This window comes from Melospiza melodia, chromosome 18 (assembly GCF_035770615.1).
Source record: "Melospiza melodia melodia isolate bMelMel2 chromosome 18, bMelMel2.pri, whole genome shotgun sequence".
NCBI lineage: Eukaryota > Metazoa > Chordata > Aves > Passeriformes > Passerellidae > Melospiza > Melospiza melodia.
This window is the reverse complement of record NC_086211.1, coordinates 463,373-479,448: the sequence shown is the minus strand read 5'-3', so window position 1 is coordinate 479,448 and position 16,076 is coordinate 463,373. Positions and strand designations below refer to the sequence as shown.

General features: G+C 60.4%; 1 protein-coding gene across 1 annotated transcript; it reads right to left on the bottom strand.

Annotated features, from left to right (window-relative positions):
• Window positions 1-859: 859 nt before the first annotated feature.
• On the bottom strand, window positions 860-10,967 carry HS3ST2 (heparan sulfate-glucosamine 3-sulfotransferase 2). The gene is made up of 2 exons (XM_063171500.1): window positions 10,534-10,967; window positions 860-2,117 (listed from the first exon to the last, which is right to left on the bottom strand). Exons 1-2 carry the CDS (start codon window positions 10,965-10,967, stop codon window positions 1,499-1,501), a joined length of 1,053 nt encoding a protein of 350 aa, XP_063027570.1. The 3' UTR covers window positions 860-1,498.
• Between the last annotated feature and the right edge of the window lie 5,109 nt (window positions 10,968-16,076).

Sequence of the window (16,076 nt, the reverse complement as noted above, 5' to 3'; positions counted from 1 at the left end):
CACCAAACCCTGCCATCCTCAGCAAACCCCTGCCCTGCCTCCTCCGCATGCAAATTGCCTGCTTGGGGCTTTTTAAGCCATTTTTAAGAGCTCCTAATGTGCTCTGCATTTTCAGTGCAGCCCTGCCTGTGCCCTCATTTGCTCACCCTTTGGAAAGCTAATACTTGATTTAAGCACATTTCTGCTCCCTCCATTTGTAAGGACAAATGTAAAGTAATTGTTTGATATCGCAGCAGTTTCCTCAGGCTCCAGCTCTAATTTCCCACTAATACAGTATTGTCAGAAGGATCAATCTAACCTGGCACCTTCTGCCTCCTTGGAGTGGATTGGAAATGGCTTTTCTACTGTGAGGCTGGGATTTGTGAGTCTCGCTGTGAATGTTTTTCTCCTTTAAAGGAAAAATCATACAAGCAAATATCCCATTTTCCTGTCAATGGCCATTAATTCCCATCTCTCCCTCCACCTGCCCATACTGCCTCTGGGTCCCCTCTCTGCTGTGTCTTCTCCTGTGGCTGGCATTGGCAGAGACACAGATTGGGCTCTCTTAGGTGTCCACTAATTAACTCCAATTTTTTCCTATTAGAGCTCACTGGTCACTAATCACTCTCAGTGAGGCCTTGCAAACCGGTCCATGGTGTGTTCCATCCGCACATGGTCACTGTGCACCATTCTGAGACATCCCAGCCTGTGCCAGGGGATGAGCCTGGGCAGCCCCGGGCAGGGCTGTGCCACAGCTTCCCCTGGGTCATGTCAGGCCTGTCCTGCCCCAGCCCCTGCCCGTTCCCTCGCTGCCTCGGGGTGTGGGGGCTCCCCGAGACCCCCAGCTCTGCCCAGCCCTGTCCTAAGAACAGCCCATGCATTCGGACTGGTGGAAGCCACTTTATTTACATGAAGGGATCACAAGCTGAACAAGGAAACTAGTGCCACTAAAGTACCCGTAACAGCAGGATTCTGTGCTTTATTCACAGGACAAAATATCAGTACAACATTTTCCATAGATTCTTTGTCAAGCAAATACATCTCACTGTCCGCAGGGGTACACATGGTGGGCAATGACAAAGTGCAGCTCTGCCTGCCCGGGACAGGGCCCGGCAGGGACAGTCCCACTGCCACTGTCCAGGAGCACCCGTTGCTTTGGGACACAGAGGGCTGTGCTTTGGAGCAGCCTGGGCACAGGCTGCAGATGGGGCCATCCCCGTGGCCCAGGGACCTTGTGGTGCTCAGAGCAAACAGGAGCCCACAGAGGTGGCTGCTGGCCCGCTGGGACAGGCAGTGCTGCTGGGCACCCATCCCTTAGCTTGGTGGCTGCAGCAGGATCTGAGTCTTCCTTGTCTTGGTTCTCCAGAGCACTGCAGACTCCTCAGGGACAGGGGACCCCCTTGCCTGGCTCTGCCCGCAATTCTGGGCAGGGTGGGCTGAGGGGTCCTGGCTCCAGCCCCTTGGGCCCTCCTCAGAGAACACTGCAGCTTCCTGTCAGTGCAGCTCTGCTCCTGGACTCTTACTCCCACCTGAAGTCCTGCCCGACTGTTTCATAGAATTTGATGTTATAAGGTCTATAAAAGTCCCGAAGCTGCTCGATGACCTCGGGGTCTATCTGCACGTGAGTCCTGCCCTTGGACTTGCCAAGGCAGCGGGGCAAGCCGCTGCTCTCTGACTTCTTCAGGCACGGGAAGCCTTTTGTCTTGTTGAAGTAGAAGTGCTTGTCAGTGATAACCCGTTTGATGCCCAGGAAATCCTGGACCTTGCCCATCTCGCCCGCCGGGTCCGTGATCAGCCTCTCGCCGCTGACGAAGTGGATCTGGGACAGGGGGAAGTACTGGAGCCAGCTCTGCAGGTGCACGGCGTACATGCCGATGCGGATGGCGTTCCAGGAGGTGTCCACCAGCCCCAGGCTGCGGTTGCGGAAGGTCAGCCCCTCGAAGGTGGGGATGTCTGGCTTCTTGGACAGCGTCTGCGTGTAGTCCGAGATGGCGCGGGTCACCGGGTTGCGCACCACCACAATCAGCTTCGTGTCCCGGGACATGTTGAAGATGCGCCGCGGGGCCTCCTTGGTCACAAAGTAGCTGGGGGTCTTCTCCACCGTGATCTGGCTGTCGAGGGTGCGTGGCATCAGGCTCCTGCGGGCCAAGCAGAGGGGCATGGTAAGGGAGGAGCCGGGACTGGCACCGGGAGGTGGTGGCAGCGCCACGGGGCTGGTGATGTGTCCCCTCCCTGTGGGACCACGCAGGCACAGACCCCTCCAGCAGCTCTGTGGAGGACCCTGGCCGTGGATGGCTTCCAGGTCCATCCCAGTCCCAGGGGACAGCCTGGCAGAGGACGGGGGCACCGGCAGCCCCAGACTCACACCAGTGTGTGTCCAGTGCCAGGATGCAGGAGTGGGATGGCTGTGCCACACCACCACCACAAGCAGCCTTGGGGAGCAATGGACAGAACCCTGGGAGCTGTGCTGCTCTGCCAGTGGGAGCTGGGACAGGGAGCTGTCCAGGGATGTGGGCCTTGTGCCCGCCAGGGTATCACCCACTCCAAATGGGCTCCTGGGTACACACATCTGTTTCTGGCACTGGCAGCTGGGCTGCAGGCCAGGCAAGGAGCACCAGCCTGGGGGAAATGCAGCATCCCTGCAGCCCAGCTTAGCACTAATTAAATCATTTGCTTTGACATCTGAACATCCAAATCAAATAAAAACTAATGGGATGGAAAGATTTATAAATTGGTCTTGTATTACTAGAGTAAACTATCAAATCCACTGCAGTCAGATGCATGGCACTGGAGGTGGCCTGGCTGGAGCAGGCAGGGACGGGTAGGGAATGCCTGGCTGGAGTGCACAGGGAACTGTGGCAGCCAGGATGAGGCCAGCACCCCAACACCCCATCCCTCTGTGCATCCCTGCCTGCAGCCATCCCCCAGAGAGCCCGAGGCACCGGGTTATCTGTGCCACAAACCCAGACAGCTGCCAGGGCCACGGGGGCTCCCCAGGCTGGGCCATGCAGTGACCAGGACCTGGCATCCCTAAAGCACAGCCCACGGCCAGCAGCTTTGGGCTGAGGAAAGACCTGACTGGGAGGAAGAGCAGCCCACAGCAGCTGTGCGAGCAGAGCACGGAGGTGGCAGAGCAGAGCCAGGGCATGGCAGGGACAGGTGGCACCTGCCGAGGGCACCATCCCACGCACCCCCATGTGCTCTTGACCAGCCTCCTAACTGGAGAGAAAACAAACTAATTAGTCAGCATAAATTAGCAGGGCTGGTTCACTGAGGTACCTGAGCATGGATGGCGCTTAATTGGCCTTTCCCACTGCTCTGCTTCAAACCCCATAAATCCCGATTACGATTCCCATTGGTTAATGACCGTCAGGAAGCGCAGGCACACGGTTCTATCTCCACATCACAAACAAGTTTCATCATAAATCAGTGCAGGACAGCTCTGTAAGTGATTCACTATTACAATATATTGTGGAGGATCATAAAACTGCTGTTTCATTAATGGCTCATCCTCAAGCCTGTTAGATTTTCATTACGTGAGTTATTAGGTCCATGCATTCAAAATACAAAATTACAGGTTCTAATCCATTATGAAAAACACAAAACCTCTGCATAGTAAATTACTGAAATGAGACAAGAGTTGTTTTTTTTTAAATGGACTCCCAGTGTTTGCTGCTCATGAGCAACAGAGACTGCTGAGACAACAAAACACAGCACGGGCAGATAAATAAATCACCAGTGAAGCCATGCAAGGGGGAGAGATGTCATCCAGGCATTCATTTTCCCACTAACAGCAGGATCCCCAGGGCTGCAGGAGCAGGGAAATGCATGGCAAACTTAATTACACCAGACTTTAAAATAATATTTTTGGACTTGTGCACTCCCAGGGTTATTTGCATACAAATAGCATGTCACACAGCTCTAAGGCCCAGGCTGGCAGGTGCAGGTGTGGAGGTTCTTGGTGCCACAGTGCGTGGCCAGGGCTGAGCCAGGAGCTGCTCCTGTGGCTCTGCTGCTGTCCCCAGCTGGCCTTGGCACTGCCCCTGGCGTGTGCTGAGCCAGCGGTGCCAGCTGGGGACAGGGATGTGACACTGGCAGGGGGAGGATGGCTGGGCACTCGCTCAGCACATTGCTCTGGCTGCAGGGACAGCACTGATTCCTCCTGAGTTAGAGATTGCTTTCACTAGAGCTGCCCAATTCTTAAAGGTCTTTATTGCCACTTGATATGGGCACTGACACTCCCTTCAGCCCAGATTTAGAGGTTGCCCATGTTAGTGACATGGGGACGGGCACAGCCCAGGGGAGCTGCTGTGCCCCGCTGTGCCCACACCACCCCAGAGGTGCTGGGCAGCAATGCAGAGCCTGGCCTGGCTGTGCCAGCACGGAGGCAGCGGCTCGCCCTGAAGGGGTTAACTCTCACCAGCACCTTCCCGAGCCTGAATTATTAATTTTGTTATAATCTGCCTTTGGGCACCCTGCGGCCCCTACAACACTCCCACATTAAAGAAACATGCACTCCCTCACTGCTGCGCTGCTTTGATGTCGAACATGCGTGAAACACTCTCCCAGGGAGGAATTTGTACCAAATCTCATCAAACAATTGAGATATTGCAGATAAGAGCGGGGAGGGCAGTGCCCACTGATGATCCCACCACAGCCCTGCCCCAGCAGCTCTGGGTCAGTCCCTGCTGTGTGCAGATCTTGGCCTGGGCCACCCTGGGCTCCATCTGCTCAGGGGCACAGAAACAAACTGCCTCATGTGGCAAAAGCCCCGAGTGCCAGCTCTGTGCTGAGGGCTCTGCTGCCCCTGTGCCAGCTGATGCCAGCAGCAGGAGGGTGGGCTGTGAGCAGCTCCAGCTGCAGCTTGCTGTGCTGGGAGGTGAGCAGGGAGGCACAGGAGCTGGCACTGCTCCCGGCAGGGCTGAGCTGTGCCATGCCGTGCCGTGCCGTGCCATGCCGTGCCATGGGTGCACACACGGCTGGCAGCACCCTCAGCTCCTGCCTGGCACCTCTGCTCAGCAGGACCGTGGGTGGCAGTGGTGGATGAAAGCTCCAGCAAAGCCACTTCTGGCAGCCTCGGGAAGTTTGAACAGAACTGGTTAAACGTGTGAGAACCGAGGCGTGATGGAAATAAAAATCTCTGGTGAGAGATATCCCAGGGGCCATGGAGAGCACAGCAATGAGGGCTGAGGGCTGCAGCACCCTGCCAAGGGCCGCGAGGGGCTCAGGGGACAGGGGGGATCCCCAGCAGCCCTGCCACGCTGGCACCCCATGGGCTGGGCACTGCCATGGCCAGCGGGACACACTGGCTGCAGACACAGCCCCATGCCCACAGCCACAAACACCACCCGAGGGCCCCTGGCTGAGCCCCACAGCCCTGCTGCCACCATCCCACACTACTGCAGCCAGGATTTAATGATGGAGCAGCTCCCTTTAATAAATGTTTATGTTCAAAGAATTTACACCAGCGCTTGCAGACAGCTAATGAGGGACATTTCCATGCATAAAAGCAGAGCGAACACAGTAATTAACTTTGTTGCTGATTCATTTTTAATCATTTAAATGCTCCAGAGATTTGCAGTGTCCTTTAAGTCAAGAGATTCTTTTCCAGAGGGCACACTGCCATTGCCTTTCACACGCACACACCTTTGTGTGACTCTCACCCTCCTCAGTAACTGCTCAGCACTGATGGAGGGCCTGGCAAAGGCCAAGGCCAGCTCTGGGGGCAGTGGAGCTGGCAAGGAGCAGGAGATGAGGGAGGGCTTCCTGCCCAGCTTGCACAGAGCCCAGCTCAGCCCTGCTGGGGACTGCCCTCTGCTCATGGACCGCCTGGAACTCACCCCTTCCCATTTCCAAGGCAACTCCTTCCACAGCTGAAACTCCAAAATGGAATACTCGTTTTTGGAACCTCTGCCTGCGCCCCAGCTGCTGCAGCAGTTCCCAGTTCCTGTGTCAGAGCCACGGTGGCCACTGGGTGACCTCCCTGTGCCGGCTGAGTGCAGATGGCACGCGGACAGTACAACCAAGCACAAACCCCTCCAATGGCTCCTGGGGCTGCCATCACCCCGAGGCCCTGTGAGCAGCTCTGGCCCTGCTCCCTGTGTGCTCAGCTCTGGGCACACACTGTGGGCACGGCCTGGCCCCACCATGGACCCAGGGCCTGCTGGCCTTTCCTCACCAGCCTCCCAGGGCAGCCTGGCCCGTGGTGTGCCAGCTCACCAGCTGAATGTGCTGCTTCCAAAGCAAGCTGAGAACAAACTGCACATTACAAGCAAGGTGAAGGAATGGACCTGACATACACGTCTTTAACACCAAAGGCAAGGCACCCACGTGAGCCCATCTCAGCATCTCCCCCAGCTCCCCGGACAGGGAAGCTCTCCTGGCCCGAGTGAGGGTCTGGCAGCACCTGACACAGCCCGGGCAGGTCAGCAGGAGCAGTGCAGGGGCAGCAGGGGCAGGGCAGTGCCCAGGGAACGCTGCCCACCCCGGGCAGGTCAGCAGGAGCAGTGCAGGGGCAGCAGGGCAGGGCAGTGCCCAGGGAACGCTGCCCACACAGCCTCATGCAGCACTCTCTGCCACGGTTCCAGGCACATTCCCCAGAGCCAGGGCACTCTCTGAAGTCAAGGAAATTTCAAAGCATCCTTGAAGCTGCTGCCTTCCTCTCGTCTCACTAATTAACTTCACCCAAATGCACTGTCAGTAAAGCCCACAGCCATGTCCCGGGCAAAGCCTAATGGGCTCCCATTTGTGCGTGTGCCAGCCCGGCCATTAGCCGGCAGCAATTAGCAGTGGCCGGGAGCAATTAGCGTCTGCCGGCTCCGTGCTCGCCGTGCCACGGCCCCGGGGGCTCGGGGACACAGCCGGGTCCTGCAGGGTGCTCCAGCCACGCTCCTGGGCAGCGGCAGTGCCTGGGCACCCAGAGCCAGGGCAGGGCAGGGCTGGGGGCAGAGCTCCGGGCACCTGTCCCGGCCGTACAGGAGAGCCAGGCTGGGCACAGGTGCCATCCCTGGCATCAGGGCATTCGTGTCTGTGCAGAACCAGAGGGCTCTGCCCTGCGCCAGCACCGCCTCAGGGCTCGGCTGTGGCAGCCACAGGACGGGTGCCAGCCAGGCTCAGCCTGCTGCTGCTGCAGCCACAAGGAAAAGCCCCTCTCTGTGAAAACAGCCCTGGGGCACCTGACAGGACCACTCAGGAATCCTGATAAAGAAAACTGCACCCTGTGACGCTGCAATTGGAGCCACTACTCAAATTAACGGCAATTTAAATCACACCACCTTCCCTGTGCTCTGGAAAATATTGAAGGTTATTGGCCCACACTACTCACAGCAGGAAAAAGCTCAATATTGAACATTTAGTGCAGGATTGGTAATGAATCGATATTCCCCAGAAGCTGCTGTTTGGTTTCAGTTGTCTTAAAACAGACCTTGCTAAAAATATCTTTCCTGTAGTGTATCTGTAGCTAATGAGGTGGATTAGAGAGTGATGGGAACTGGGAGCAGCACGGGGCTCAGGGCGTGGAGCCGCTGAGAGGCAGCCCTGGGTGGTGGTCCCACAGCGGGGAGCTGGGGCTGGCTGTGCCCAGCCTTCATGCCTGGGGCTGCCTCTGCCCAGCCCTCATCCCCGGGCCTGGCTGTGCCCAGCCTTCATCCCTGGGGCTGGCTCTGCCCAGCCCTCATCCCCCTGCACGGGGAGCTGGGGCTACTCCGGGCCACGGCAGCAGCTGAGGCAGGAGGCACCATGAGAACAGCTGTGAACAAGCATGACATTTGGAGAGGCAAGGGCAGGCAGATGAGGAGGTGTCCCCTCCCGCTAGCTCTGCCATCTCTGCGTCAGACAAATGCCAGGGCAGAGGAGAACGTGAGAAAATGATAACCAACGTTTCTGGAGCATCAGAGGGGCTCATTTCTCACGCTACGTGCAACTGCACCAGAGACCAGCTTGGTCTCTGCACTTGGGTCCCCACTGGGGCACAAGACACAGCTGACTCGGCATCAGCAGCCAGGGCTCCTGCAGGCAAAGTCTCTGCTCACACCAGGGAATGCCTTTACCTTCGCCTTGCCAAGGGGTCAGTGCCCCGGGCAGGCTGCAGTCACCACCCTCCAGCAGCCTGGCAGCGCCTGCTCTCCCCAGCCAGAGGCTGAACACAGCCCCAGCCAGGCCAGGGGCAGCCCCCACTCTGGGGTCCGGGCAGGAGCCCCCCACAATCCCTCAGAGCCCCCACATCCACTGCCCAGCCTCTGCTCTGTCCTTGTGGGCCATGGCCACGGGCAGGACTCTGCTCCCTGCTCCCAGGCTCTTGGCAGAGCGACAGCAGCTTATCCCACTGTGGGTTAGACCTGCTCCCCATTAATTGCTACAGTTGCAAGGAGGAAAATCGATTCCACGTTTTATACTTTAGCAGCCTCTGTGCTTAAGTTTTGGCACATTTGGCAGTTTAAAAAAAATAAGGTAATAAAACCAAGGAAGTGTCATTTAATTGTTTTAGCTGAACTAATTTGCAGGCCCCGCTTCTCTGGCATGATCTCTCTATTGATCCAGACAGAGCTGGGCCCTGGGGCAGGGTGCTGCTCACCTGGCCACGCTCCCACTGCTGCTCCAACTCACCCCAAAACCACCCTGCCACAGCCTCAGGCTGCATCCCTCCTGGCCATGGACAGGTCCCTTTGCATGGAGAATCCCAGACGGCACAACGGCTCAGGGTGGGAGGTGTCTGCCCAGCTGCACACTGCTGCAGCCCCTCAGTGCCAGCCTGAGGGGAGAGGGCACAGCTCCTGCTCAGCACCATCCCAGGCAGGGTCTGTCCCTTCATTCAGGGCAGGCTCCGTGTCCCAAACCTCATAAGGGAGGAGTGTCACAGGTCAGTCCTGCACTGCCCATGAGGCTCCCAGCCCCACATTTCCCACACTGACAGCACATAGGGCAAGCACAGCCCATATCAGTCACAGACACAGGCATGCAGGGAAGGATCCCAGCTCAGGATCTGGGGGGCTGTTTCCCAGCTAGGTGCTGAGCCCATGGAGCTCCCCTCTGAGCCAGGGTTCAGCCAAGACCCATCTGCTCCATCACCCATCCTGCCACTCTGGTGTCTTTCAGAGAAAGCACTGTCCTCACATGCCTGTGCTGCAGGGCTGCTCACAGCTGCAGGCTTTTGCGGGGTGCAGGAGGGGTGACAGTGCCTGATGTTGGGGAGGATGTGGGAATGACACAGACCTGCCAAGAGGCAAGAGCAGATCAAGGGTATTGCTGTAGCTACTCTCTGAAGAGCAGGAGGAACGGGGCATGCTGCAGGACACCCTCAAGAGAAAGAAAAAGCTTCAATAAGCTTCACCTGTGCCTGTCCTGGCTCTCCTGTCACCTGCCAGCAGTACGGGCACAAAGGATCTCTACACAGGGCAGCAGCGCTGCAGGTCTCCATGCATGCCTGCACGAGCCCCAGGCACCAGGAGCCGAGCAGAGCTGGGAGTGAGCACCATGTCACACTGACTTCCACCTGCCTGCACGGGCACCGACCTGCTGTGGAACAGCCAGGAAAGTGCCGTCGGGATGGAGGCAGGAGAGCTTGGTGTGCCCCACAGGCCGCCTCCTCTGCCACCACGGTGCTCCGACACACAGACAGACAGAGCCCTTTCCCCTGCTCTGAGCTACAGGCAGCCGGGGCCCGGCCAAGCCCCGCTCGGCCTCCCGAGGCTGATGCCCAGCAGAAGCGCCGTGGCCTTGCCCAAAGGCACCCAGCCCTGTCCAAGAGCACAGCGAGCACTGCCACAACACTGGGGAACCTCGGGGAGCAGGGGCTGAGCGCCGGCAGCACCGCTGAGCCCACGGGCGCTGTGACCTGCTTACAGCAGCACTCACTGCCTCTCCAGAGCGCCCACCGCACCTCACAAAAGCCCTTACGGAAATTAAATCCCACCATCTCCTGCTGGAGACACACTCGCTGACCTCTGCAAATGGTTAGAGATTCCATATAGCTCCACAGTCACTCGAGTTCAGAGAGAGGGGATGGCAGAGGACAAGGACTGTCCCTCTCAGGAGCCAGCGATCAAGGCCGGCAGCAGAAGCGTGCGGGGCGCACCGAGCAGGGCTGCGGGAGGACAGTGCGTCCCGTGCAGGCACTCACGCGTTTTGGAGAACCGTTCACCCAGGCAAACGTTTCCTCAGACGGGATGGAAGGGATGCCCTGGCATCGTCCCGGCTCCGGGGCGCCTACCGGCAAGGCCGGGGTTCGGGGGGCTGCAGCCGAGAGCGCCGGCGAACGGGCAGGACCGAGCAGCGACCCACTCGGCTACAGCAAGAAGAGACTAAGGAAAACTCCCGGAGAGCGGCCGGGAGAAAGCTCCCGCCGCCTGCCGGGAGCGCTCCGGCCCCGCCGGCTCCACCGAGTGACCGAGGAACGCGGACCGAGTCCGCACCGAGAGCGAGAGCCGGGAGAGGAGCGGGGACGGGCAGCGGGCGGCGGTGCCCGCGGTGCGGGGGGACGGGGACGCTCCGGGACGCGGGACGGCCAAAGGGTGCCCGGGGCGGGCGAGGGCCGGTGCCGCAGCCCCTCGCCCTCACCTGTACCACTCCAGCCCGCGGTGGTAGTTCCTGTCGAAGAAGTGGGGCTCGGTGCCCAGGGCGCGCACCTCGGGGTGCACCCGGATGAACTCCAGCACGGCGCGGGTGCCGCCCTTCTTGACGCCCACCACGATGGCCCGCGGCAGGCGCTTGGTGCCGGGCCGGGCGGGCCCCGGGGCGCTGCCGGCCGGCGGGGCGGGGGCCGCCCGCCCGCACGGCCGCGACTGCTGCAGAAGTTTCTTGGCGGCGGCGGCGCGGGCGGGCGGGCAGCGGGCGCGGGGCGCGGCGGGGCTGCCGCAGCAGCACAGGAGGCTGTAGCACAGGTACGAGCAGGACAGCGACAGCGTGAAGAGGACGAGGACCCTCCCTGCCAGCCGCCGGGACGGAGCCGGAGCCACGGCCGGGGCCCGCCCGCTCGGCGCCCTACGCGCCATGGCTCCATGGGGCCGCGCCGCCGGGCACGGCGGGCCCCGGCCCGGCGCCCCGGCCCCGGCGCGGCCGCTCCGGCATCGCCCGCGGCTACGCGGCGGCGCGGCCGGGCCGCCCGAGGGGGCCGCGCCCGCCCCGGCCCCCCTGCGCCCGCCGCCCCGCCGCGGCCATCCCCGCCATCGGGCGGCGGCGGCTCCGCGCTGCCTCCGCGGGAAGTGCCGGGGCAGCGGCGGCTGCGTCGCTATTTAAGGGGCCGCCTGACGTCAGCGCCTCCCGGAGCCCCCGCGGCCGCTCGGCGGCCGGTGCCTCCCCCGGGCCGGGCCGGGCCGGGCCGAGCCGTGCCGGGGGTGCCCTTCCTCCCGGCACCGGGCTGCCCGCGAGTCCCGCCCTGCCCGGCCCCGGTGCCGCTGCGCTCATCCCGTCCCCGGCCGCGCTGTCCCGCCCGGCCCTGCCCCGCTCTGCCCCCACATCCAGCCCTGAGCCGCTCGAAGCAGCGCCGTGGAGCCGGGGGCACTCGCCTCCGTCCCCGCAGCCGCACACCCTCCGCCCGGGAGCGGGGAGCGGCGGCGGAGCGGGGTGAGCGGCGGAACGGGGTGAGCAGCGGTCGCCGGGAGCGGCAGCCGGGGCTCGGGGCTGCCAGGGTCACGGCCGGTGCCCGGTGCCCCAGCCCGGTGCCGGAGCCGCGCTGCCCGAACCATCCGCCCCCGAGCGGGGCCGCCCCACGGCAGCATCGCTTCTGTCCTCGGGAGGGCAGGAGGAGCAGCCATCGGCCGCCGCCGTGCCGCCGGTAAGTAGGAGGGAAAGCTTTAAAGTGACGCATGAATTAAATTTCACTGCCGCGCTGGGGCTGCTCAGCCCCGCCTGTCCCGGCTCTGATGCCCCACATGCAGGCTGAGCCGGGGAGCCCCCCGGCTGTGGCAGAGTCTGAATGCGGACTGCTCCATCCCCATCCCCGGCTCCCCTGTTCTTTCCTTTCCTTTCCTTTCCCCTTGCACCCCGACATCCCAGGCTTCCGCTTGGCTGCTCCCGCTGAGCCAAAGGGCTGCGTGCGGCACCGCTCAGACATTAGCAGCCATCGCTCCTGCTTTCTCAGCACTAGAAGCTTGATCGGCTGCAGAAAAGTACTTGTCTCGTTCCTTGGGAAGAAGAATGATGACAAGGAGAGACAGGCAAGAAGTGCCAGCCCGACACAAACGAGGACGCCGCAGGCTCCCGGCTGCCAGTCCAGGGCGGGGACTAGGTTCCCTCCTGTGCAACACCCAGAACTCGGTGCAGACCTGAGAAACAATGGAAAAAAATGAAAAGCAGTGCTGCCTGCAGGCTCTCGCCTGGCTGGGACATGGCACTGCTCCTCCCTGGGAGCAGGAATGGAGTTTCCAGGAAGACACATCCTGTTGCCGCAGGAGAGCTCTGGATCTAGAGGATGGGCTGAGTCCTTGTGGAGACAAACCTCATCATCCTCAGTGACCCACGGGTTTTTCGTTTTGGGACATTGGGTACAGTGCACTGGTCTGTGTGGCAGCAGGTTGTGGCAGGCAGGGCTGAGCCCCAGCCCCTCTGTGTGGCTCAAAGCAGGGGATGGAGCCACGGGCACAGCACCAGCCCAGAGGACAGCCCTGGGCCATCCCTGACCTGTGTGAACGCACCCTGGGCCATCCCTGACCAATGTGAATGCACCCAGGGCCATCCCTGATGATGTGAATGCACCCAGGGCCATCCCTGACCGATGTGAACGCACCCAGGGCTGGTTCTGCCCCTCACACGCTGCACCAGAGCCAGCACAGGGCCGGGCAGGGCCTGGCACTGACAGAGCCCACAGGATTTCAGCCTGGGCCACTGCCCTGCCCGGGCAGCAACAGCAGGGCCGGAGGTACCTGAGGGGCCAGGCATTGGCAGGTCCTGCTTTCTACAGTGGAAGGTATCTGTCACTTAGTTCCTCTCCATGACAAACTGCCAAATCTGTGGAAAAGTTGCTTTTTCCGTTTTAGATCACCACCTCCATGTGGTGATCCAGCCTCGGCAGCAGACACATTGCCTAAGCATGAACATTAGAGGCGTCTGGATAAATAAAGCTGCTGCGGATGCCTCAACACCTCCAGGTTTCTCTGCTTGCAAGGGAGGAATGTTTTGTAAAGCCGACAATTTCGCTTCCAGTCTTTGTATCTGTGCAGGGCACGTCTTTTCCATGACATGTTTGCTGTTTACGCCCCACTCCACATAAACAACAGCTTTCTGGTGCCATCAGCACGCTGCCGGCCCTGCTGCCTGTGCTAACAGAGCCCTGGGAGCCAGCCCCCAGCGGGATCCCCAGAGCGGGGTGCCAGGCTCTGGCATTGCAGGAGGAAGGAGCCCACGGGATCACTGCGGAAGATACCCTCTCCCCAGCCAGTGCCTTGCAGCATGGGGGCTGGAGAAGAACTCCAGGAAAACATCCTGCCCCTTCTGCCCCCTCACCTGGTCCTTTGTGGAGCTGGTGCTGCATCCTGCTCCCAGCCTGATGCCATCCTCTCCTTCACCTTCTCTTCCCCACCTCCCTTAGCCACTTTTCAGGGTCCCACCAGTGCTCCCTCTCCTCCCCATCCCTCTTGGGTCCCTGGCTCTGTTCCCAAGCAGATCTTTCCCATCTTGCCTCCTTCATCACTCCCAAACTCTCCACTCTCTGTCTGTACATTTACCAAAGCAGGAACCCCACTGCCTTGTCTGACATTGACCCTGAAGGACCCCAGCATCCTGTCCCTCCCAGGCCACCTGCAGCTCCTCAGTGCTCCTTTGCCCAGGGCAGTTTCTCCAGTATGGCCCTGCAGCCTCTCCTGCTCCGCCTGCTCAGAGCAGCGCTTGGCTCAGGCACCGTGGGGCTGTGGCCGAACAGCGCTCAGGACAGACCCCACAGAAGGGATTTGGGGCTGTCTTGAGGCCTCAGGCCAGCCCCTTTGCCCTGTTTCCCCTCTGAGAGACTGATCTCACCACAGCATGAGCTGACAGCAGCAGGAACCACTGCTGGGGGCCCACAGCTCTGTGTTTTCCAGGGAGGACCTGGCCCAGGGCTCATCCCAAGCACAGACAGCTGCCAGGCAGGCAGAGAGAAAAGCTCCCTACAAGTGTAGGGACCAGGAGATTATTACAGAAATACACAAAGTTTGTGCCGGGAGCACATGACACCTAAAAGAATAGGGAAGCAATAAAAAGAGCAAATATGATTAAAAGTGGTGGCCTGCCCATTATGTCTCCATGTTGAAGGCAGAACAGAACAAGTTTAGAGCTTATTTCCAGAGTCAGAGAAAGTGCTCAGTGCCAAAGAGTCACTGTTAGTCCAGTTTTCTGTATGTCATTAAGAACCTTTTGGTTCTGGGCTGACAAACTGCCCCCTACCCTTGTGTTGGGAATCAGGCTGAGCTCTGCATGTGCAGGGACAGGGGGATCCTCAGTGCTGCAGGGCAGCCAGAGCTGAGTTGCTGCAGCCTCTTGGTCTTGCTGAGCTCCTGAAACAGACACCAGGCCTGCTGCTCAAGTGCCTCCCTGTTCTCCTTGTCCTGGCAGGAAACTTGGAGCTGCTGAAAGGACACTTTGGCATTGAGCAGTGGGGCAGAGAGATGCAGTTGAGCCAGATCCTGTGAGGGGCCAGCAGGGTGCAAGGATGGGGATCAGAGCTGATGGTGCTCAGAGGCTTGTACACATCCCGAGGACACTGTGGGGGGCACAGGCCAGCAGGACTCGGCCATTCCCAAGCACTGCAAGCACTGGGACTGCACCCTCACTGCCAAAGTGTCCAGGATCACTGTGGCACCGTCAGCACTCACCGGTGACTCATTGTCACCACTCACACCGTTCCAGTGGTGCCCTGTCCCCGGTGCAGCCTCGCACCGTCCTGGCCCCGTGGGAGCCGCGTGCTGCAGAGGCTGGGAGTGGTGCTCAGCCCCATCAGCTCATGGCACTTGAGCTGCCCTGGCCCCTGGGCTGCTCCTGGGGCTGCTCCTGCCTGGCACAGCCCCTCGGCTCCTTCACACCCCTCCCGAGGCTGGCACATCTCCCAGCTCTGCACTCCGGGGTCTCCTAAGGCCAGTGGAGTCTCCAAGTGCCCGTCAGACAGCAGGATGGAAGTGCAGGCCGTGGAGCTGCCTTCAATTGGGTCTGAACTCCTGTTAAGCCTCATTAATCAGTTGTAAATGCACTGTATTCTCAATAAGGTCAGAAACAATAAATTTAATTTTGACTCTGACTCAAGCTACTTTGGTCCTAATTCTGAGCCTCCTGCCCAGCCGGAGCAGCCAGCCCTGGCTGTGTTGCACAAACTCATTTGATTCTGAAATGCATTTTTAAGCAGGATGGAGTGGTGCTTAAAAGCTAAATGGCTTCCCCCGGCTGTAATCACTGCTAAGAGTCCTGGAATGAAAGGGATAAAGTCTGGGGGTGATGGGAGGGTTTAATCTCACTGAGTAGATTACAGAGATTACTGCAATTTAATCCTTACATATCTGTCACTGACGCTGCAAAGACCATAACCGAGGTGGGCACGGGTGTGCCGCCCCCTCCCAGCCCCTGCCCCTCTCTGCTGCCCACCGCTGGGATGGGGTCCAGCAGGCCCTGGCCCCGGGGCTGCCTGCCGAGGATGAGGATGCCAGCTGGGCTGGCCCCGTCCCAGCCGTGAGCACCTGGGCAGGGAAGGAAGGCAGCGGCTGTGGGACCGCGGGCTGAGCCCATGGCACTGGGCTCCTGCTGGCTGCGCCGGGCTGGGAACGCACCAGAACCCGGAGAGAAGGAGGGAAGGGCTCCGGGAGGAGGCAGTGCAGGCAGGCGAGGGTGACCCACAGGTTCCCGTGTCCTGCTGCCCAGGGCGGCTGGATCCTGCTCTCCCCATGAGCATCCCTCCTGCCCCAAGGAGCCAGAGCCGCCTCCCTGCTGCCGGAGGGCTCCGGCGGCCGTCCCGGGTCTGTCGGCGGCAGGCACGGTGCGAACGGCACAGAAATGATGCAGTTGCAGGGTTCATCTGTGTGCTGCGGCGGGCGGGGACCCTGTAACCATCTCTGCTCTCCTACACACCAGCACGGAGCTCTCCCGGCTCTCCGCAGCGCCTGCTCAGGGTAAATCTCATTATCATTCCCCGGGGATCACAGGGG